General features: G+C 49.6%; 1 protein-coding gene across 1 annotated transcript in view; it reads right to left on the bottom strand.

Moving 5' to 3' along the window:
• The window catches only part of Plg (plasminogen), a 34,075-nt gene that overhangs the window by 8,757 nt on the left and 3,786 nt on the right, over positions 1 to 21,532 (bottom strand). Inside the window, exons 2-14 of the mRNA XM_013024588.1 lie at positions 19,760 to 19,895; positions 17,263 to 17,369; positions 15,271 to 15,385; positions 13,921 to 14,060; positions 11,280 to 11,400; positions 10,868 to 10,986; positions 9,458 to 9,617; positions 8,897 to 9,042; positions 8,217 to 8,376; positions 5,301 to 5,479; positions 4,742 to 4,890; positions 2,030 to 2,123; positions 1,095 to 1,215 (exon numbers count right to left, since the gene is read on the bottom strand). Of these exons, the coding sequence (XP_012880042.1) occupies positions 1,095 to 1,215; positions 2,030 to 2,123; positions 4,742 to 4,890; positions 5,301 to 5,479; positions 8,217 to 8,376; positions 8,897 to 9,042; positions 9,458 to 9,617; positions 10,868 to 10,986; positions 11,280 to 11,400; positions 13,921 to 14,060; positions 15,271 to 15,385; positions 17,263 to 17,369; positions 19,760 to 19,895 (1,747 nt within the window). The remainder of the gene's footprint in view (positions 1 to 1,094; positions 1,216 to 2,029; positions 2,124 to 4,741; positions 4,891 to 5,300; positions 5,480 to 8,216; positions 8,377 to 8,896; positions 9,043 to 9,457; positions 9,618 to 10,867; positions 10,987 to 11,279; positions 11,401 to 13,920; positions 14,061 to 15,270; positions 15,386 to 17,262; positions 17,370 to 19,759; positions 19,896 to 21,532) is intronic.

The following is a 21,532-nucleotide window of genomic DNA, read 5'->3' as shown; positions in this document are numbered from 1 at the left end:
AGGGGAAGAGAAGAGAGGAAGTTATTTGTCATTATTTTTCCAACTTGATATAACTGCTCACCACACTATCATCATTATTATTATCATCATCATCATCATCATCTAAAGCTTGCAAAGGAGAGGAGAGGCCAGGAATCAGGAGCTAGGCCACTGCAGTTCTGGGCAGCATGGATTTGAACTGTGTGGAAGGTAGAGCTCTGTAGAGCAAGTCACTCCTTTACAATAAAGTCAAAAGAAACCAAGTCGGCAGCAGAGTGCAGTAGGAGTCTCTGGTTGGCTTCCTGGAAGTCAGGGCTCAGGCTACCACAAATGACCCTATTACTAGCCTGCCATGGAGTTGAGGTGAGCCAGCAAACAACCCGGTCATGAGCCTGTTGCATCTGTGGGCTTTGTAAGGTGTGTCTAGGGGGAACTGAACCCACTACGGGCATGTTGCACCGTCAAGAGAGCCCAAACAGTCCAGATTCCCTGAGACCAGATGGATAACTCTTAAATGCCAGCGAGCATAAAACATCATTTGTTCAGGTGTTTGCAGGGGAGTGAGCGGCCTCTGCACTAAGCCGTTGACTCACGAAAGCGCAAAGGTATTTCTTTTCTAACAGTCTGTGTCTCTGATACACTGGAGCCAGCCGCACCCTTGCTGTGGCCTCTCCACCCTTAAGTGTCACATTCAGAAGTGTGACACTTTCTTCTTCTTTTGCAATGAACCTGCCAAGCATCTTTGCTCTTCTCCCAGCAGTCTCCGAACCGAATGTCAATCACTGCATTTTGAGGATAGCGGCCCAGAGGGTGTTTGGCCATTTTCAAATCAAAGAACCTCTGTGTGTGTGTGTGTGTGTGTGTGTGTGTGTGTGTGTGTGTGTGTGTGTGTGTATGTGTGTCTGTGTCTGTGTGTCTATGTGTGTGTGTGTCTGTGTGTGTGTCTGTGTGTGTGTCTGTGTGTGTGTGTGTGTGTCTCTGTGTGTGTGTTCCTACACATAGCTTTATTATTCCTTAGAAGTACATAGAGCCAGACACGGCTCCACCTGCTGTGTGGACTGGTGAAGGTTTTACAGAGCTCATGTGGAAAATAGCCTCTCTGGCCTTGCTCTTACCTTGTTCTGAGACTGACTTGCCAAGGCCAGGAGTGGGGGTGGGCTACGCACCCACCTACCACCCGCCCAGGACATTTCTTCGGCTCCACTTGAGGCTTCCCACAATCAAAGGAAGTTGACACTGGTCGCAGTGAGGGAGAAGAAAGTCACATTTGAGTCAGAGATAATCAATTCCATCCTCTCAGCCCAGTAAGTCCCCAGCTGCACGGCCAGGACAGGGAGCAAAGGCATGCAAAGCCCAGAACCATAAGTAGTTTTGAAACATTTTCTCTATGTTTCCAAAGTTCCAGAACCCTCTCTCTTGGAGAGAACATAAAAGTGTCTTTTACTGTGTTGGGAGTGACAAAGTACACTGGTATGGTTTGGTATAACATCTTTTCTGAGAGACTCTCCATGGATATAGCGGCTATTTGTAATTAGTATCCCAACTTGATATAATAGGCTCACCATACTATAACATCCTCTTCCCCTTCCCCTTCCTTCTCCTCCTCCTCTTCCTCCTCATCATAATCTAAAGCATGGCAAGTTTCCATCTCATGGAAAGATAATAAGGATATTTTTTCTTTGTGTTTGTGTATTACAGAAAGTGGGTCTGAGAAAGTTGTTCGAGGTAAAATCAGTTGTGGGACAGGTTCAAGGTGTCCATGATGGAAGAGAGGTGGGAGAAGGGGCGGCCGCCTCCCCCTGCAAGCACAGAGCCCAAGGACCTTTAGGATCCAGGGTTTGTGGTGGTTGCTGCCCCCCCATTTCTCTCTGTGTCTCTCTCTCCCCCCTTCTCCTCTCCTCTTCTTTGTCCCCTCTCTCCTTTCTCCTCTTTCTCCTTTCTTCTCTCTCTTCTCTCTGCTTTCCCCCTTCTCTCTCCAAATCTTTATTAAGGAGATCATTTCCACATTTCTTTGCAAAGTGACTTCCTCATGAGCAAGAAAGCAGCGTACCACACTGAGGGATGTCACAGTAGTCAAAAAGTTTCCGCGGGTTCGTGGTGTAGCACCAAGGACCATTGACATCGCCATCAGGATTACGGCAGTACTGGAAAAGAAAAAAAAGAAGGCTTTGGGATATGGCCCCAGGGCAGAGTAGGGACAAGGTTTCTGTTCTGCACACACCTACTTCTCTGTCATTTGCCTTCTTTCCTTCTTCTTAGGTATTGGCACTGACAGCCCTTTCAATTTCCTCAATGATGCCACGAGGCCTAGGGTTTCCATACAGCCCCTGACATGCCCTGCGCAGCACGAGCATCTTTGTTGCCTGGAGGTGTCTCTTGGAGTCTCCTCAATAACCTCCACTCTGAGATGAGAGCCCTCGGCCCCACTCTGACCTGGGGGGGGGCTGGGGGGGACCGGGATGTGGGCCCAAGATGGAGGTGATCACCAAAAGTCAATGTTGTGCTAAACCGTGCTGATGTAATGTCGCCTCCCCCAGAGACTGAAGGGACTGGGCTCAGAAGGTCCCGGGGAGGTGGACACGTGGAGGGAGGGGCACACTGGGGAGGAGGGGGTGGGGCGCCCTCCCTCTGTCTCGTCCTCGGGGACACACATCCTGCGGATAATAATCAGCTTGTGAACATAAGGGAAGTGTCTCTGAGATCTGTGGAATGCTCTAGAAGAGTGATCAAACCTGAGGAGCCATTAGCACTGTAGGCCAAAACCTAGCACTTGTGGTTGGCACAGGGCAGGTGGGGGGGGGACAGTCTTGTGACACAGAGCCCTAAGCTGTGGGATCTGACCCTGTCGCCATGGTCACAGTGCTGGACGAGTGAAACTGGAACACCAGCTGGAGAAGGGCTCAGAATGTGAGGGGACCCTCCCCCAACACACACACACACGCACGCACACACACACACATACACACGTACACACACACACAGAGAAGGGCTCAGAATGTGAGGGGACCCTCCCCCAACACACGCACACACGCATGCACGCACACACACACATACACACATACACACACGCACATGGAGAAGGGCTCAGAATGTGAGGGGACCCTCCCCCAAAACACACACACACGCACGCATGCACACACGCACGCACACACACACATACACACATACACACACGCACATGGAGAAGGGCTCAGAATGTGAGGGGACCCTCCCCCAACACACACACACACGCACGCATGCACGCACACACACACACACATACACACGTACACACACACACATGGAGAAGGGCTCAGAATGTGAGGGGACCCTCCCCCGACACACGCATGCACGCACACACACGCATGCACGCACACACACACACGGAGAAGGGCTCAGAATGTGAGGGGACCCTCCCCCAACACACACACACACATGCACACACACATGCACACGCACACACACATACACACGTACACACACACACATGGAGAAGGGCTCAGAATGTGAGGGGACCCTCCCCCGACACACACACACGCACGCATGCACGCACACACACACACACACACAGAGAAGGGCTCAGAATGTGAGGGGACCCTCCCCCAACACACACACACGCACGCATGCACACACACACACACATACACACGTACACACACACATGGAGAAGGGCTCAAAATGTGAGGGGACCCTCCCCCGACACACACACACACACACCACACATACACACACACGTACACACACGCACATGGAGAAGGCTCAGAATGTGAGGGGACTCTCCCCCAATACACATACACACACACACCATTCATACACACACACACCATTCATACACACACACACACACACACATGCACACATGCACACACATGCACACGCACATACACACACGCACACCCATGCACACATACACGCACGCACACACACATGCGTGCGCGCACACACACACACACACACAGAGCTGCTGTCAGAAGTGGTGCCTTGTGTGTGGAGGTCGCATGGGAAAGTGCCCTGGCTTCTCCTCCATCTCAGACTTCCCTCCACACCCCCCGAGCGTGACCCTTCCCCGAGAAGCTGGGGGACTGGGGAAATCTTGTGGCAGGGACACTTCATGGTTTGCCAGGGGTTTTCCCCCCTAGAAATATCAGGCTAAAATGCTATAAAACTCATCTTTGGTCACTAGAACCTAAAGGATAAACAGTAGAAACTAGAAAACCACCCAAGAAAAGAAACACACACAAACTGTTACAAGAGAGGAATGCACTGGCCTCCGGTGGCTCACACCTGTAATCCTAGCTACCCAGGAAGCTGAGATCTCAGGATCTGGGTGTGAAGCCAGCCCTGGCAGGAAAGTCCACAAGACTATTATTGTTGTTGTTGTCGGTCATGGGGCTTGAACTCTGGGCCTGGGCGCTGTCCCTCAGCTCTTCACCTCAAGGCTAGCGCTCTACCACTTGAGCCACAGCGCCACTTCCACTTTTCTGGTGGTTAGTTGGAGATAGGAGTCTCACAGACCTTTCTGCCTGGGCTGAGAGACAGACAGACAGACAAGCAGTGCAAGCCCTGCGATGCAGTGGCAGGGGGAACTCTGACCTCCTGCGCCCGCTGTGCCCGCTGCGCTCCCTCCAGGATTTGTTCCTCTGAAGTCTCTCTGAATTTCTCTTCCCTTTCTTACCCCCCAACTTCCAAGATCAGCCTGGACTGTTTGTCCGTAACCTGAAGCACCCAGAATCCTGTTCAGAGACTGTGTGGAGAGAGGCCGAGTGGGAATTGGGGCACTTACATTTTTTTCCAGGCCTGCCCGCGGATTGGTCTCTGGGGTGAAGATGCTGTGTCGGTGCGGCTCCTGGGCAGCCCAGGCCTGGCACAGGGTGCCGGCTACCGTGGTGGCCCTCGTTCCCCGATACCCCTTGCCGTTTCCAAACATGCAGTCTGTAGGAAAGAAAACGGTGGTTACACCCAGCCCTTACACCCAGGTGACATCAGGGCACCCACGCAGTGACATCAGGACACAAATAAGGGCCAGGCCAGCCTCACGTCCTCCAGAACCCCAAGTGCTGAAACCACAGAGAACCCCACTAGTCTCAGAAGGTTCCAGAAACACTTGTTGGATGGACATCATGGTGAGTTTGCAGTGTTCAAAAGGGAATTTGGCCAGGACACGAATAACCTAGTCACAAAACGCTTTGTGCCATAAGAGGACGAGTTGTACCATCCCAGGGATGGCACCACATCACAGCCCGGGCTGCTCCCAGACTGTGTGGAGGGCACAGCAGGCTGTGTAGCCCAGAAGCTTCTCCATCTGAAAGATCGCCATGCCCAGGTGTCTGGCGCTGAGTTACCTGGCGCGGAGGTGGCCTGCACGCTGGGGGCCGGGGCGGGGGCCGGCGCCTCCACACTCCCTCCCGTGTCTGCACACCGCTTCAGGTTACAGTACTCCCACCTGACGCTCGGGTCGGTGGTGTAGCACCAGGGGCCTTTGTCCGCATCCGGGTTCCTGCAGTAGTTCATGGTCAAGCCGCTGCAAAGCCCAAGACAACACGGTCACCGGAGGAAGGGGAGTTCACCCCTCCTGACGGCGTCACGAGCCAGCGCCCCAGACGACAGCACCGGGAGGGGAAGGAATTAGGGGACACGGCCATGCACTAGGCCTCGGAGGGCTTGGGAAAGAGTCAGAAGACACTGAGGAAGAGACCTGGCAGCTGAAGACCTGGGAGACATGGAAGAGGCAGCCCCCTTGGCGGTCCCAAGACCCTCACCACCACAGCTCCCAGAATCCTCGATGCTGGCTTCTCCTTTCAACTCAACCGCCACCAAACCAGACATGGGAACTGGACAATGTGTCCACAAGTGCCCCAGACAGGGTCTGCCCCAGGCCCAAGATGGACAAAGCCAGCCGGCAAATCCCCAAACAAGCAGCCTTTGAAACAGATGCCTGCTCTTTCCTTCTATGTACTCTATGTGTGGCGAAAGGCACAGACTTCGTGAAGTGGGGAGTGATGTGTTTGATGAGCACACATGTGTGTGGCCCACACTCCTAGCGTGACATAGACCACTTCCCTCGCCCTAGACGCTCCGTGCCGCTGTGCAGACTCTGCCAACCTCGCAGAGGCAAACACTTCTGGGTTCTCTTACCACAAGAAGTTCTGTCTCTCCTGGAACTTTATATAAACGGTCCCTACAGAATATGCACTTTGTACCTGGGTTCTTGCCTTTCTATAGTAGTTTTGAGCTCTGTTCTTCTTGCTGAATTATTTGTTGTCTGAATCGATGGCCGACTATTGAGTCATTTTCCCATTGCTAGATTTCCTAGCTGTTGATCATTTGGGGGCATCAGGCACAGCTGCTCTGACTGTTGGTGCAGATGTCTCTGATGACCTCCGCACTCATCTGTGTCGGTTAAATCTTCAAGGACAGAATTGCAGATTGGCAATGTTCTAAGAAGCCAGTGGAGTGGTTTCAGAAGTGGTGGTGCCAGCTCACAAGTAGGCCTTTCTCTGCACTCTGACGCTCCTTGAAGCTACCTGCATTTTCAGTGGTAGCCACGTCCCTGGGCTGTCTGCTGGCCATTGTTAGAGTTACAATTGTTCTTTCTTTGATGGCAAAGATGTTGAGTACTTTTTCAGGTGTTTATTGGCCATTTGTACATGTTGCCCTAGGAAATATCTATTCGTATTTCTTGTCCATTTTTTTATTTGGTTGTCAGCTTTATTATAGTGAGTAAGAGAAGAGTACATATATGTTCTGGAGAGAGGCCATTTGTCAAATCTGTGGATGGGGAGCAATTTTTCTTTTCTTAAAAATTGAAAATGTTTTAACCTAATAGACTCCCTGGAGAGATCTTGGGAATCTTCAGCTTTCCAGACCATGTTCTGAGAACTGCTATCTTAAATTATTGATGGTAAATTTGTAGAACCCTTTACGTCTTCAGCAGCAACCCAATTTCGATATGCTCTGCTTCTTATTATTCTGCTCAAAACATTTTAAAACTCCTTTGTGATTTCTTCTTTGATGCATAGATTATTTAGATATGTCTCAACTTCCAAAGATTTGGGGGATTTTTCTAAATTTTTTACTTAAATGAACAAAGTCATTTAATTCAAGAGTGATAGGAACATACTGTGTTATTTTAATCCTTCTGCATTTATAGAGACTTTTTTGCCATATTAGGTTGGAAATCAGGACCTTGAACTCACATGGCTTGCTTGCTGTGCTATGCTCTACCACTTAAGCCATGTTTCCAACTCTACCTTTTGCTGATTATTTTGCAGATGGAATCCTGAGGACTTTTCTGCCTAGGCTGGCCTTGAACTACCATCTTCCAGGTCTCAGCTTCCAGAGTAGCAAGGATTACAATGGTAAGCCTGTGGTGCCTAGCAACAAAGACTTTTTTGGGGCCCTAAGCATGTCACTTAGATGGCCGCCTCATTCACGGCAGTAAAATTGACATTTTACTTTTAAATGTCTGTGTCCTCTCTAATCTTTTTATTTAATTGTTCTTTTATGTTTTGTTTGGGGAAAATTAATAAATATACCATAGGAAAAAATGAGAAAATGCTTGGCTAGATTCATAGGCTTCATCCATATTAATCCTTAGTTCTTGCTCCCTCTATCTGAGGCTCTGTTTTTTAGGACACAACACTAGCATTGTTAGGTCTCTGTGCATGAATCCTTTGTCCTTATGAAATGTCCTTGGTGCTATTTCTCATCCTAAAATCTACTTGATACCAGAATGGCCACTCCCTCTTTTGATTCATGGTTTTCTGTACACCATTTTCACCACTTTCATCTTTAACATGATATCAGTACTGTTACTCTCTGGGCAAAGTTTGCCCTTTAGGACCCAGTGAGCCCAGGAAGGGGAAGATTCAGCCAGAAATATTGATTCATGTCCTAAGACTCAGGGCAAGTGCACAGTGCCCTTGAGTGCCCTGAGGCTGGAGTGATAGGAGTCCAGAGACAAAGGGCGCATTGCTTCCCTCGTGGGGAAGGGTGCTGTGCCTCAGCCTTGGACCGTTTGTTCTTCTGAGCTGTTCATTAGTATGAAGTCAGCACATCCATGTACTGTCCCCGCCCCCACTTCCACAAAACCACTTGGGAAGGACCCTCTCAGACCCTTTGCACAAACAGAAGGCTCCCGAGAAAACTTGACTCGCATGCTAGATCTCAGAAAGGTTGGTTCTAAGATGCTACACAAATCTCAGTACCAGTCATTTCCGCTGGCTCCTGCCCTTCTATTGACTAAAATCAGGACATACGCGTTTGGGAAGTTCAACGGGGTCTTCTCGTGCCGGTGTGGACTCATGGACCACCACGACTGACACTTCTTGCCCGTGATCGTGGTGGACGACGTGCCTCGGTAGCTCTGCCCGTTGCCCTCGTAACATTCCTGGACGACAGGGGTTTGCTCAGGCGGTGCTGAGAGTGAAACAGAAGAGATCAGGTGAGGAAGGGCTGAAGGGAGAGGCCCGCGAAGCAAGGGACGGCAGCCATCCGGCCAGTCACCCCTAGGAAATAGCAAACAGTGGTCTTTGCTTCTTGTTTCTAGGCGGAGGGCCATGAAGAGCCAAGCAAAAACAGAATGCTCCCACACAGAGCAGGAACCAAAAAGGAGCAGCGACTGATGTGTAGTTAAGGCCTGGGAGTGCCCTCATTCGCCCCTCAGGAAGGAATCAGATAGGAGACAGGCCAGCAGGAGACATCCAGCGGCGCCCTGACAACCAGTTTGACTCAGAGAACGTGCGATCAGCAGCCCTGGGAGCTGTACTCCAGAGCACCTGCTCCGCTCACCAAGATGGCCAAACTCTGAGCCAGAAAACAACCCAGGCCATTTAACACTCTCTCGCTGGGATCGTACAGCACGTGCTCTCCAGGCACCGCTCGTTCCCTGGGGAAGCGCCCATCTGGGCCCCCGGGAGCTCTCAGCCCCCACTCTCACCCGACGTGTCCAGGTGGTCCGAGGTGGTGGGCAAGGACTCGCAGGTGGGGATCGCACAGTGCTCCCACCTCACCGTCTTGTTGGTCGTGTAGCACCAGGGGAACGATTCTCCGTCAGGATTCCGGCAGTAGTTTTCATCCAGACCTCTGCAAAACAAGTGGAGCCCTTCAAGCAGACGAGAGCAATCAGGTGAGGGTGGCGGCGGCCATGCTGGGTGCGTATCTACTGCTGGGTGCTCCACCCTCACACTACCTGAAGGGTGGGCTGGGAGGAAAGCCGAGCAGAGCTCAGGAGCCCAGGGAATGGTGACACGGTGCACCCTTGACTCACTAACCATTCCAAGGGGGTGGTAGTTTGGGAGTAAGGCCCCAGAATGTGCCACCGGTAGGACATGCCACTCTGGAAAAAGCAACGTTACTATACTCCCCCTCTCTTGTATAGAGCTTAATCATTGTTCTCCCCAGTGTCCTTCCATCCTGGGTTCCTTCCTACAGCAGCCCAAGCAAATCTGCAGGAATCGCCAGTCCACAGAGGGGACAGGGCGGGGACGGGGAGACGCACTTGCAGGGGAAGTTCTCTGGGGTCCTGTTGTGTTCGTGAGGCGACTGTTCACTCCAGCGCTGGCACGTGTGCCCAGACTTCGTGACCGACACTGTGCCCCGGTAGCTTTCGCCTCTCCCCTCCAGACACTGGTAGGTTGGACGAGAAGGCGGGGGGGTTGCTTGAATAGGGAAAAAAATAAACAGATGACAATGATTATTTTTCAAATCAAGAATGATGCACCAATTGGTGCTCCACAACCAACACCAATAAGAGCAAAAATAGTGTAGTATTTTCACAAGAAGACAATCGGGTAGACTCTATATCTGTGAGACCATGTCACCAGGAACTTCTCCAGAAATAGGTTCTTGGGGCAGCTGCTGATTCTTTCTGTGATCAGCTCGTCATGAATGGGAGGGCCCCCTGTGTGTCCCACCTCAACACCTTAGACAGGCTTCATTAGGAAGAATATATCAGTCACCCAGAAGACATAGCTGCGTGGTGTCCTGTACCCCATGGAGCTACCAACTGAGAAAGAGTCCAGCAGAAAAGGCCAAGAGAAGAGGGTATGGCCAAAAGTCAAGTCATTCTTGAGGAGAAAAGCAAAAAAAGAGAGAAGAAAGGAGAAGCTGGTGTTTATAAAGTGATGGTCAAAACCCATGGGTCATGAGGGTTCACACCAGAGCAGATGAGGGAAGCAGGCCTCCACAGGTCCTCTTCACTCTTCATGGCTATCCAGCTGCCCTCCCAGGCTCCCAGTTCAAATTCTCAGAGAAGGAACCTAGTATTAAATTGTCTCCTCCACTTTGCTTTCAACCAGGCCTTCCACTTCATCTGAACTCCTGAACTCTGTTTCCCCTACAGCTCCCCAAATTGGGTACCGAAAAAACTACATGCCCACAGACAACTTCTTAAAGACAAAGCCTAGTAACACAGTCTGACAGCATGTGTGTGAAGTCATCCTTGAGCCCAGGAAAGAGCAGAATAGCAGAGCTGTCATCCCAGAACCTGAGATGGGATAGGGAGAAAAAAATAGAATGATCTGAACTAGAAATAGATGTTCTTATGGGTACCCAGCATAGCCAGTAAACTATTTTAAAAGGACAGTAAAATCAAAAGCATTAACCAGGTGCTGGTGGCTCACACCTGTCATCCTAGCGACTCAGGAGACTAAGATCTGAGGACCGCAGTTCGAAGCCAGCCCAGGCAGGAAAGTCTGTGAGATTCTTATCTCCCCATTAACCACCAGAAAACTGAAAGTGGCGCTGTGGCTCAAGTGGTTGAGCTGAAGAGCTGAGGGACAGCACCCAGGCCCAGAGTTCAAGCCCCATGACTGACAAAAAGGAAAAAAAGCATAACTATCCCACAAACCCCTGGGTCGCGTGTAGTCTGCGTCTCAGGAGCCCACGCGCACCGGGAGGCCACACTCACCGCACCGGGGGATGTCGCAGAGCTCCCAGCGCTTGGTGGGGTCGGTGGTGAAGCACCACGGGCGAGGCTCCCCATCGGGGTTCCGGCAGTAATTATTCTTCAAGTTCTTGTTTGGAAATCTGCACACAGGATGGACAGGAAGGATTTTAACAGCTCTGAACACTTGTCTTCGTGAATCGACAACTTTGATGATGAGCACGCATTTAAGTGCCTGTGGAGGGCTGGTGCCCGCTGAGTGCTACGTGCATGCAGAATCCCAGGGTGTGGCCCCTAGACCATGCGGAGTCGCCGCCGCATAGCCTTCATGTACAGCCTGGTAGGAAATGCCAGCTTCCACACCCCACGCCGGTCCCATTCACCTCCTGAGGCCCTGCCAAACAGTGACGGCGGAGGCCATGGGCCCGAGACTTACTTGGAAGGAAGGTAGCCGTGGGTGTGGGGGCTCTGAGAGCCCCAGGCCTGACATTCACGTCCAGACTCCGTCTTGGAGATTTTGCCTTCGTAGTTCTCTCCACTGCAGTGCATGCATTCCTCTGCGGAGTGCGAGGAGGACGGGAGGAGAGGAAGAGAGAAACGGAAAGATGGATACAAAACTGGACAGGAGCCGGGCACCGGGGGGCTTCACACCTGTCATCCTAGCTCCTCAGGAAACTGTAATCTGAGGGTTGTGGTTGGTTCGTAGCCAGCCCAGGCAGAAATTCTGTGGGATTCTTCAATTAACCACAGGAAGCTGAAAGTGGAGCTCTGGCTCAAGTCGTAGGGAATTCGCCTTGAGCACAAGAACTCAGGAACAGTGCCTACACCTCACGAGCAGCAAAAAAAGGAGAAGGAGGAGAAGAAAGAGAGCAGGAACTAGAATCCCACTAGAGATGTCTCAAGTCCTGCGTTCCACTTGCCGTACGCCATTTCCAAGAACGATTGGAAACTCAGAATGCTCTCCTACAATCCAATTCGTTCCCTCCCTTTTCAAATGGCATGTGTGCGTCATGCTGACAGCCATGACGAATTAGGCTGGCAGACACAGGCGTTGTTCGTATTCTCAGGAGGGTTCCAGTTTTTAAGAGCTGGGCTTCTTCTCTTCAGTACTCATCTTTAAATCTCTCTGAAAGTACTCTGATCAATCCTTGGTGCATGACCCAGGCAGCGCCCCCCTGCCCGCACCCCCTGCCCCAGATCCTCCGGCCGGAGTCTTCGTGACCGCAGGCTTCTCTTTCCATGGAGTCGAGCAGCAGGGCTGCTCCTTTTCTTTCCTTCTAATTTACTTAAACCTCAGCGCTTCCATCTGGAGTTAGTGATCGCAGAGTGAGGCAGCGTGACGAGCAGCTATCTTTTTTTTCTAGAGTAATAAGGGTAACCGCTGCAGACCTGACACAAAAGCCATGCACTCACGGTGTTTCTTTTTTCTCTTTCAGGCGGTGCTAGGGTCTGAACTCAGGACTCTGTACTTGCTGGGCAGCTACTCTGCTAATTGAGCTATGCCCCTAGTCCATTTGGTGTTTTCAAATTATTTTCTAGGCCAGCCTCAAATCATGATCCTCATTCCTATGCCTCCTAGGTAACTGGGATGATAGGTATGCAGTACCCTACCTAGCTTATTGATTGAGATGGGTCTTGCTAACTTTTTGCCCAGGCTAGCCTCAAACTACAGTCCTCTTGACCTCCACCTCCTCCGTAGCTGGATTACATCATTCTCATGGCCAAATAACCTACAGCACTGTTCAAAATAAAGCATCTCCATTATCCAAATAAATAAAGGAGATGCGAGTTGTCATCTGCTACAACATCCACATTGTCACACAAATCCCACCTGCATCAACTCTCTTTAGTCTAATAAATGGATGGAAATAGGAAATGAAGACATTTTCCCCAATTTTTAGCATTGACCTTTGAAGTGTACCCTTAAATTGATAAAGCCATTAAAATAAAGATTGCTGGCAGAGTGTAGAGGCTCACACCGTGATCCCAGCTACATGAGAAGCAGAGACTAGGAGGATCTTGGTTTGAGACCAGTTGGTAGACACAAAGTGCTGGAGGTCTCATCTAGACGTGCTGGGTCGCCTGCCATCCCAGGCACTTGGGAAACATAAACAGGAGGATCAAAGGCTAGGGAAAATTCAAGATCCCAAATGCAAAAAAATAATGAAAGCAAAAAGAGCTGGGGACCTGGCTCAAGTAGTAAGGTACCACTCAACCAAGTGTGTAGACCTGGGTTTAAACCCCAGGACTATTTTTAAATAGATACATAAGATGACTAATATAAACACTGGTTCATTGCCTAGATTTAAACCATAAAACCATAATATTAATTTAATATTATTTGCTTGAATTTTCATGGTCTAATAAGCTTCTTAATTACAAATACATTTGGAGTTTTGCACTGCATGAGTCTAAGAAGTTTAGGCCTAATTTTATAGTTATACATGTTGGGTATCATTTTAATAAAAATAATTCAGGGGGCATGGGGCGGGAGGGAGATGGGAAGGGATGGGAAGGGGAAACAAAGGAGGAGGCAACAATGCTGGATAAGAAATGGATTCATTACCTTGCTCATGTAACTGTAACCCCTCTCTACGGTATTTTCACAATAAAAAATAATAATAATTCAGGCCAACACTAGAAACCAGAGTGAATTTTTCTTCTTTCCCAAGATGTGAATACAGCACTCCACTTTGAAATATAAAATATTAATCCATTTTTAATGATATCCCTGGGGATATTACCTTAGAGACCACTGGAAGTGGAACTATGGCTCAGCCTTTTGCACCAGACTCGAGCAAAAAAGCCAAGTGAGAGCACAAGGCCTTGGGTTCAGGCCCCAGTACTAGCACAAAAAAAGACTGCATGTGGCCCACAGAGAACTGCTGGAACATGTGTTCATGCTCAATGGCGGGGCAGCGGGCGGGGTGGAAGCCAGCGGGGAGGCCTTGTCCAGTGGAACAGAGCCCTGGTGTCTGTCCCGGACATCACAAAATAGAAATAAACATCATCATTAAAAAAAAAATTCAAGGTAGATCGCTGCAGGTGAAGGGCGGGTGGGCAAGGGTTTTTCTGACCTTCGCACTCGGGAATGTCACAGTAGTCGAATCTCTTCTCCGGGTCCATGGTGTAGCACCAGGGCCCCAGCTCATCGTTGTCTGGGTTTCTGCAGTAGTTCTCCTCCAGGCCCTCGGCCGGGAATTTCTCCGGTGTGTAGCTGTGGGACACAGAGAAGAGTGCTTGGCCCTCTGGAGGCCAGCGTGCTGCCCGCAAGCCTGCAGGAGGCGCTGTCTCCTCGCTGGAGCGCGAGGCCTGGCCTCCCAGTGCACGACACTGGGTTGTGAGAGCCTTCCCTTCACGACTGACACCTGCCACACTGTGTCCTTACCACCCTTACTGCGTCCTTACCATCCTTATTGCTTGTGGGACAGGGCTGGGGGCGGGGGGGGGAGCAGACAGGAGAGATATGGGCCTCGAATGCCCCATTTCATCTCTCCCAGTAAGAATCAGAGCAGTTTAGATCAGGTGCAGGCAGCTCACGCCTGTCATCCCAGCTACTCAGGAGGCTGAGACCTGATCTGAGGATTACCATCCAAGGCCAGCCTGTGCAGAAAAGTCCATGAGACTCTTAGCTTCAATTAACTAGCAAAAAAAAAAAAAAAGGAAGTAGAGCTGTGGCTCCAGTATTAGAGCACCCGCCTTGGAGTGCAAAGAGCAAGGGAGAACCTGAAGCCCTGAATTCGAGCCTCAGCACAAAAATAATTAATTAATTAATTAAAGGGCACAAAAACTTGGGGTCTAGAAAGGTGGGGTGCTCCTGTCTGCCTCTCCTGGGAGAAACCTCACCAGCTTGGGACTCAGCTCCTCAGAGAGCATTGTGAATGCCTGACATTCTGGATTCCCATAGTTAGCTCAGCATTTTACCTCAGCTAACAGGAAATATTACATCTGCCCCTCTCTCGGGGAAGCAACAAATGCAATTTGTTTGAGAAGCTTCGTGACAGAAAATGTAAAATGTTATCTGTCACCAAACCAGGGACAGAAAGACACGAAGATAGCAGCGAGCTGTATTTCATGCGTTCCTTCCTCCCAGCATATAGTATGTTCTCACGGGGCTAGATCTCGTGATCTACACCTGCTTGGTTGAGACAGGCCCCACCCTAAGCCCCATTGCCTGTGGTCCCTTCTCCGTGTGGCCTTGAACTTATAAATTTACTGCTTCTTTTCAGTAGGCCTTCTTCTATGTGGTAATTCTAGAAAATTCTTTGAACAGCATACACAGAAAGCAACTGCTCTCTGCTTCTGTCCTGTAAGGAGCTGAACTAATTTACTTCCACGTCGGAATGCCCTCTCTGCCCGCTGCGCACCCATTCTGCTTTGATTCCGATGTAACGGGATCATTTGGAATATGGAGAAGAGAGTCTTACTTGGGTCTGTGTGGGGATGTGGCGCTCCATTTCTGACAGGCAACGCCACCCTTGGTCTTGGCCGTGTTCCCCCGGTAGCTCCTCCCATTGCCGGTCCTGCACTCCGCAAGGTACACTGAAAGAAGCCCGCACGGTGCTCAGAAACGCAACAAGCGACCATGTCTGATAGACGTGAATCGCCACCCCTGACTTGTTCATGGACGTGAGGGGCCTACGTTTTGCTCAGGCTGGTCTTGAACGTGATCCTTCTGAACTCTATCTCTCTAGTAGCTGGAATTACAGGTGTGAGCCACTGCAGCCAGCCTAGCCAAGGGCCATGACTACAAAAGCTCAGCACCTGATGGGGGTTTGGCTCTGGGGGTGGGGGGTGGGGTCACAGGGACATGATGACACTGACGGCCCCCAGAATCCCCTGCTTTCCAGGTTAGCCCCAACGAGCCCATATTCCCTAGCAAAGAAGCAAGGACTAGACACTGACTGACTTTTGACTTTTCGCCTCGCTCTTGTTTGTATGTACCTACCGGAGTTTATATAACCTTTTGCTCCCTGGAAAACAAGCAGTTCAAGCCTCCAAACTTCAGATTTCAAACCAAGCCCAGCTGCTCCCCTGTGCTGCTGCTGGTTAACCATTTACAAGTGACATATTTCAATGTTAACGTTTCTGGAGAACATCCCACTGACCCTATCCCCCTCTCCTTTTAACCAAAAATCTGGGGAACAGATTGAGCTCATTCTTTACAATGTGTGAGAAGTAACCACAGAAATGGATTCTGTTTAGAGTTCATCTGCTCTTTCATCACAACAGTTAAAGATGAAGGTGAGTCGAATAAACACATTGTAAGCATAGGTAGATATGAAGCAATGAATTCCTCCTGTACCCTAATACATGATAATAGGAAACATTTTAATAAAATTAGAGACAGAGGCAAGGAAAGAGTCCCAAGAAGAGTACAGCTCACTGAACTCTGGAAGATGAGAGGAAATAATCCTAACATCATATGTAGAATTTTGCAGTAAGATTAGAAACATTGCCACACACTGTCGAGAAAAGCAAATTTCTTCTTCTGCCCCTGTGACATACAGTGGACTTGCGGAGCTGTATTCCTGCAATTATCCATCTCCTGGCCAGCATTAGAATGTAAGAGTGTTTTTTAAATGCAATCCATTCATCTGGATCTTATGTCCATTTAATGACACTTTGGAGTTTCTAAAAATGCAGTGCGAATCCCACTGGAATTCAGACCAGTGGGACTGAACAAAAAGAGTCTTGGTCTGCATTTTAAAGGAGACTATGGAAAATGAACTTTTCTTTTTGCACATTTCCAAACACAATATTGCAAGCCATGTGCTGGTAGTTTGTGTCAGTAATTCTAGCTACTCAGCAGGCTGAGATCTGAGGATCTTGGTTCAAAGCCAGCCTAGGCAGGAAAGTCTGCAAGACTCTTATCTCCAATTAAAAACCAAAAAGCCAGAAGTGGAGCTGTGGCTCAAGTGGTAAGAGTGTGCTAGCTTAAGGACAGTGCCTAGGCTTCAGTGTCAGGACTGGCACGCATGTGTTCTCTCTGTCTCTCTGTCTCTGTCTCTGTCTGTCTCTGTCTCTGTCTGTCTCTTTCTCTCTGTCTGTCTGTCTGTCTGTCTCTGTCTGTCTCTGTCTCTGTCTCTCTCTATCTCTGTCTCTGTCTCTCTCTGTGTCTCTGTCTGTCTATCTGTCTGTCTGTCTGTCTGTCTGTCTCTCTCTCTCTCTCTCTCTCTCTCTCTCTCTCTCTCTCTCTCTCTCGGAGTCAAGTTTTGAGAATCTCACTTTCAGGGTCACAGAGGCAGAGAAAGGAAATCAAAGATCTGAAGTGACAGACTCACTCTCACATAGCTGATTAGGTGGCAAAACCTGTCCTTACCCAGAATTCAATGTCTCTACTTCTAGGGCCTCATTGGCTGAGCCCATCAATTAGGAGGAAGGGGAGGGGAAAGGGAAGGGACAGGATTCCCACTGACCTCTCTTTTCAAACAGAACAACATCCCTCATCCTGATGATCCCAGAAGACTTGCTGTTCTCAGCCATGATCACGCATTGCTGCTCTTTGCTGTGGTATTGGAATGACCTGCAGAAGGGTCAGAAGACACCATGAAGCCTCTCCCGGATAGAAATCAAACCTTGGGGAGGAAGAAGTTGCTTGAAAGGTAATTAGATCTCTGGGTGTCTCTGTGAGCCCAGAACCATTGTCACAGTGTTGATGGGGAGTGGTCTGATCGTGAATTTTTCAACACCACAGTCACTCTTGTTCTTTTTTCTCAAACCCTTACACACACTCTCTCTCGCTCTCTCTCTCTCGCCAAATTTCCTCTATTTCTGTTTTAATTACTGTCTTCTTTCTTCACTCATTTCATATTTGTGCAAATACTGTGCTCATGTGCCTTTCTTGCTCACAGTTGGTGCTCTACCACTCCAGCCATGTCCCCAGCCTGGCTTTTTGCTGCTTAATTAGAGATAGAGTCTTGTGGGCTTTTCTGTTCAGCTGCCCTCCAGGTCTCAGTCTCCTGAGTAGCGAGGATCACAGGCATGAGCCTCCAGCACCCTGCTTCATTCATTTTCCTTAGTGCTGGCTATTTATTTTGTGATTGAGATGGTCTGCCTATTTGACCTTCACACTCCCAACTTGCCCGTCTCCTTTTGGACTCTACATTCTACCCCTCCCCTTGCAACTCTGCTGCGCTTCCTACCCCATCGATCTGCGCCAAAACTCATGAGGAGGCCTTGTCCCCAGCATAGCACTGCTGAGGTGTGGGCCCTTTAAGACGTGAAGAGGGCATTAGGAAGGATGGTTAGATCTTGCTCTATTTCACTCTGCTTATTTAAGCTCAGATTCCTTCCAGCCTGCTCAGAGGCTGGACTGCCTCCCGTTCTCTCGCACACTCGCTTCCCCTTCCCCTTTTCTGCCCTGCTGTAGTAGCCTTTGTTGTGAGCAGTTGCTTGGGCTTGAACTTCCAGCCTCCAGAACCACACACTTAATAAACTTCTTTCCTTTGTAAATTACCCAGGCTTGGGTATTCTGTTACAGCAACCAAAAACAAATGAAAAACCACTCCCCCTCCTGTGTGGTCCTGCTACACGGTCCTTCCTGCTTAGCCAAGTATTCAAGACCACGCCTTCTACGTTTGCAAATCCTCCACCTGCATAAAGTCTTTGGGCTCATGAGCTTGGTCTTTCCATGGCTCCTGTCAGGGGTACAGGACTGTCTCTCCCTGCCTTGAATGCCTACCTGCCCTCTCTTGTGTTTTCTCAGTATCCTCCTACTCAAGGCTTAGCAGTGTTTCTATCCTCTGAACCTCTACAAAGCATGCGTCACTTATGCCCTTAGCAATGCCCACATTGGCTACCTCAACAAATGTCATTATTTCTGCTTTCTTTAGCCACACTTTAAATCAAAAAGGGCTTAAAACTCAAATATGTTTTCTTTGGCTTTGTGCATGACACTTTTATTTACATGAGTTCCTGTAAGTATTTGGGATGATGATGTTAAAAAGTAGAGTTGCAGGCACCATTGGCTTATGCCTGTAATCCTAGCTACTCAGGAGGCTGAGATCTGGTTCAAAGCCAGCCCCAGACAGACAAATCTGAAAAACTTTGATATCCAATTACTCAGAAAAAAAAGCCAGAAGTGGAGCTGGAACTCAAGTAATAGATCACCAGCCTTGAGTGAAAAAGCTAAGCCAGAATATGGCATCTTGAGTTCAAGCCCCAGTAAGGGCATCAAAAATTTACAAACCTGGAGCTCATGTTAATGTTTCTGTCATGTATAAACATAAATGACATCTTTTCACAGCATTTTGCTAAAGGTAACACTAATAAACTTTAAGAAAAAGGGCTTCAGAGATTGTGAGCAAAGAGTTTCAAACTCCAGCCCCATCAGTTCCCCCTTTGCCTTTCTACCCAGGGGCCTGGGCACTGTCCCTGAGCTTCTTCATTCAAGGCTGCTACTCGGCTGCTTGGACCACAGCCCCACTTTGGGCTCTGGGGGTGGCTAATTGGAGATCAGTGTCTCACCGACTTTCCTGCCTAGGCTGATTTTGAACTGTGATTCTCAGATCTCAGTCTCTTGAGTAGCTAGGATTAGAGGTGTAAGCCACGGGCGCCCAGCTTATTTCTGTTAATGAGTCTGTGAGAAAATTTCTTGCCATTAGCACAGCAGGGTGGGGCTGGGCAGGCGGCTCAATGGTAGAGTGCTCACCTAGCATGCATGAAGACCTGGGTTCCATTCCCCAGTTCCACATACACAGAAAAAGCTGGAGTTGGCCCTGTGGGTCACGTGGTAGAGTGCTAGCCTTGAGCAAAAGGAGCTCAGGGACAGTCAGTGCCCAGGCCCTGAGTTCAAGTCCCAGGACTGGCAAAATAAAAGAATAGCATTGTGTGTGGACAGGCTGTGGGGATTAGAACGGCATTGTGGGAGCCTGGGCCGCAGGGTATTGGGACAGCAGCGTGCGCAGTGAGTACCTGCAGATGAAGGCTGTCTCCTCCTCGCAGCGGCTCGCACACTCGGCTACGCTGCTGGCCCCCGCGTGCCTCTTGGTGATGCTGAACAATGAAGCCCCCTGAGTGCTCACATAGTCATCCAGGGAGCCTCCTTGGCCTAAAAAACAGAAGATAAAAGTAGAGTCACTGGCAGAGCGTTTGGCGACATCATTGTTAATTCACACAGCCGCTTTGCCTCATCCACGTCAGGCCCATGAGTCAGATGGTAGCCGGGAAAAACCCACCCCAGGTGGCAATAGACAAGAATTGGACTGCACGATTATCCGGTCCACGCTAGGAAGCGGCCTCTGGGTTGCTATACCAACGGATAGGAAACTTCAGTAAGATTTGCTTTTTATCCTTTGGCTGTTGACTGCCATGTCAGGGTGAACTCTCGGTGACAGCTGTCTTTCCCAAACGCATGTTGATTCTCCAGTCTTTGGGTGCAATTGGAACTTGGGGGTCTCTTGTTTGACTTCCAACCATTTATGCTTTCCAAGAATAATACATGAGGCATTTGTCCATGTGGGTGGCTCTGTTGTTTCAGAGGGAATTAATAAAAATCAGGGCCTGAAAGGGTGAGCAAATGCAGCGGTGGTACTAGAAACTATGTTGAAAACAAACTGTAACACAGTGGGTAAGAGGGCTGGGAAGGTGGCTCAGTGGTAGAATGCTTGCCTAGCATGCATGAAGCCCTGGGTTCAATTCCTCAGCACCATGTAAACAGAAAAAGCCAGAAGTGGTGCTGTGGCTCTAGTGGTAGAGCCCTAGCCTTGAGCAAAAGAAGATCAGGGACAGTGCCTAGGTCCTGAGTTTAAGCTCCAGGACTGGCAAAACAACAACAACAATAACAAAACATGTGGATGCGGATAAGAAGGGAAAACTGGGAGTGAGGGAAAGAGTGACAATGTCCAAATCCTTTCCTGACTTATCTAAGTGCGACCCCTCTCTATGTCACCTTTATAAGAAAGTTGTTGTTGTTTGTCAGTTGTGGGACTTGAAATCAGGACCTGGGTGCTGTCCATGAGCTCTTTTGTTCATGAGCTCTTTTGCTCAAGGCTAGCACTCTACGACTTTGAGCCACAGCACCATTTCTAGTTTTTGGGGGTTTTTTGGGTCCAGTCGTGGGGCCTGAACTCTGGGCCTGGGTGCTGTCCCTCAGCTCTTCAGCTCAAGGTTAGTGCTCTACCACTTGAGCCACAGCGCCACGGCTTTTTTTTCTTTTTGCTTATGTGGTGCTGGGGAATCGAACCCAGGGCCTCAGGCATGCAAGGCAAGCGCTCTACCACTGAGCCACCTTCCCAGCCCCACCACTTCTAGTTTTTGAGTGGTTTAATGGAGATAAGAGTTTCATGGACTGCCTGGGCTGGCTTTGAACTACAATCCTCAGACCGCAGCTTCCTAGGAGCTAGGATTTCAGGCACGAGCCACTGGCGCCTGGCATAATAATAGTTTTTTATAAGGGAGGAAACATATGTTTACCTGGGATAAATATTGGCCGGGGCTTCTCTGTGAGACAAAATGTGCAGAGCACGGCAGGGCCTTCAGAGAGGCCTCACCTCTAAAGACCCAGGTCCCCAGCTCCGAGGCTCTGCCCCGCACCAGGGCTCTGCCAAGCCTGGAGACTCAGCTCTCTTCTCTCCCTCTACTGCTGGTGGCTTTCACAGGACTGAGGGGCCACAAAGGGTTAATGGAAAGAAGATGGCAATGTTTCCATGGGATTAGGCAACCCCAGAACCTTGACCACTGAGGGGG

Source organism: Dipodomys ordii, unplaced genomic scaffold (assembly GCF_000151885.1).
Source record: "Dipodomys ordii isolate 6190 unplaced genomic scaffold, Dord_2.0 Scaffold77, whole genome shotgun sequence".
NCBI classification, from domain to species: Eukaryota; Metazoa; Chordata; class Mammalia; order Rodentia; family Heteromyidae; genus Dipodomys; species Dipodomys ordii.
The sequence above is the reverse complement of the archived record's forward strand: the minus strand, read 5'-3'. Positions and strand labels throughout refer to the sequence as shown.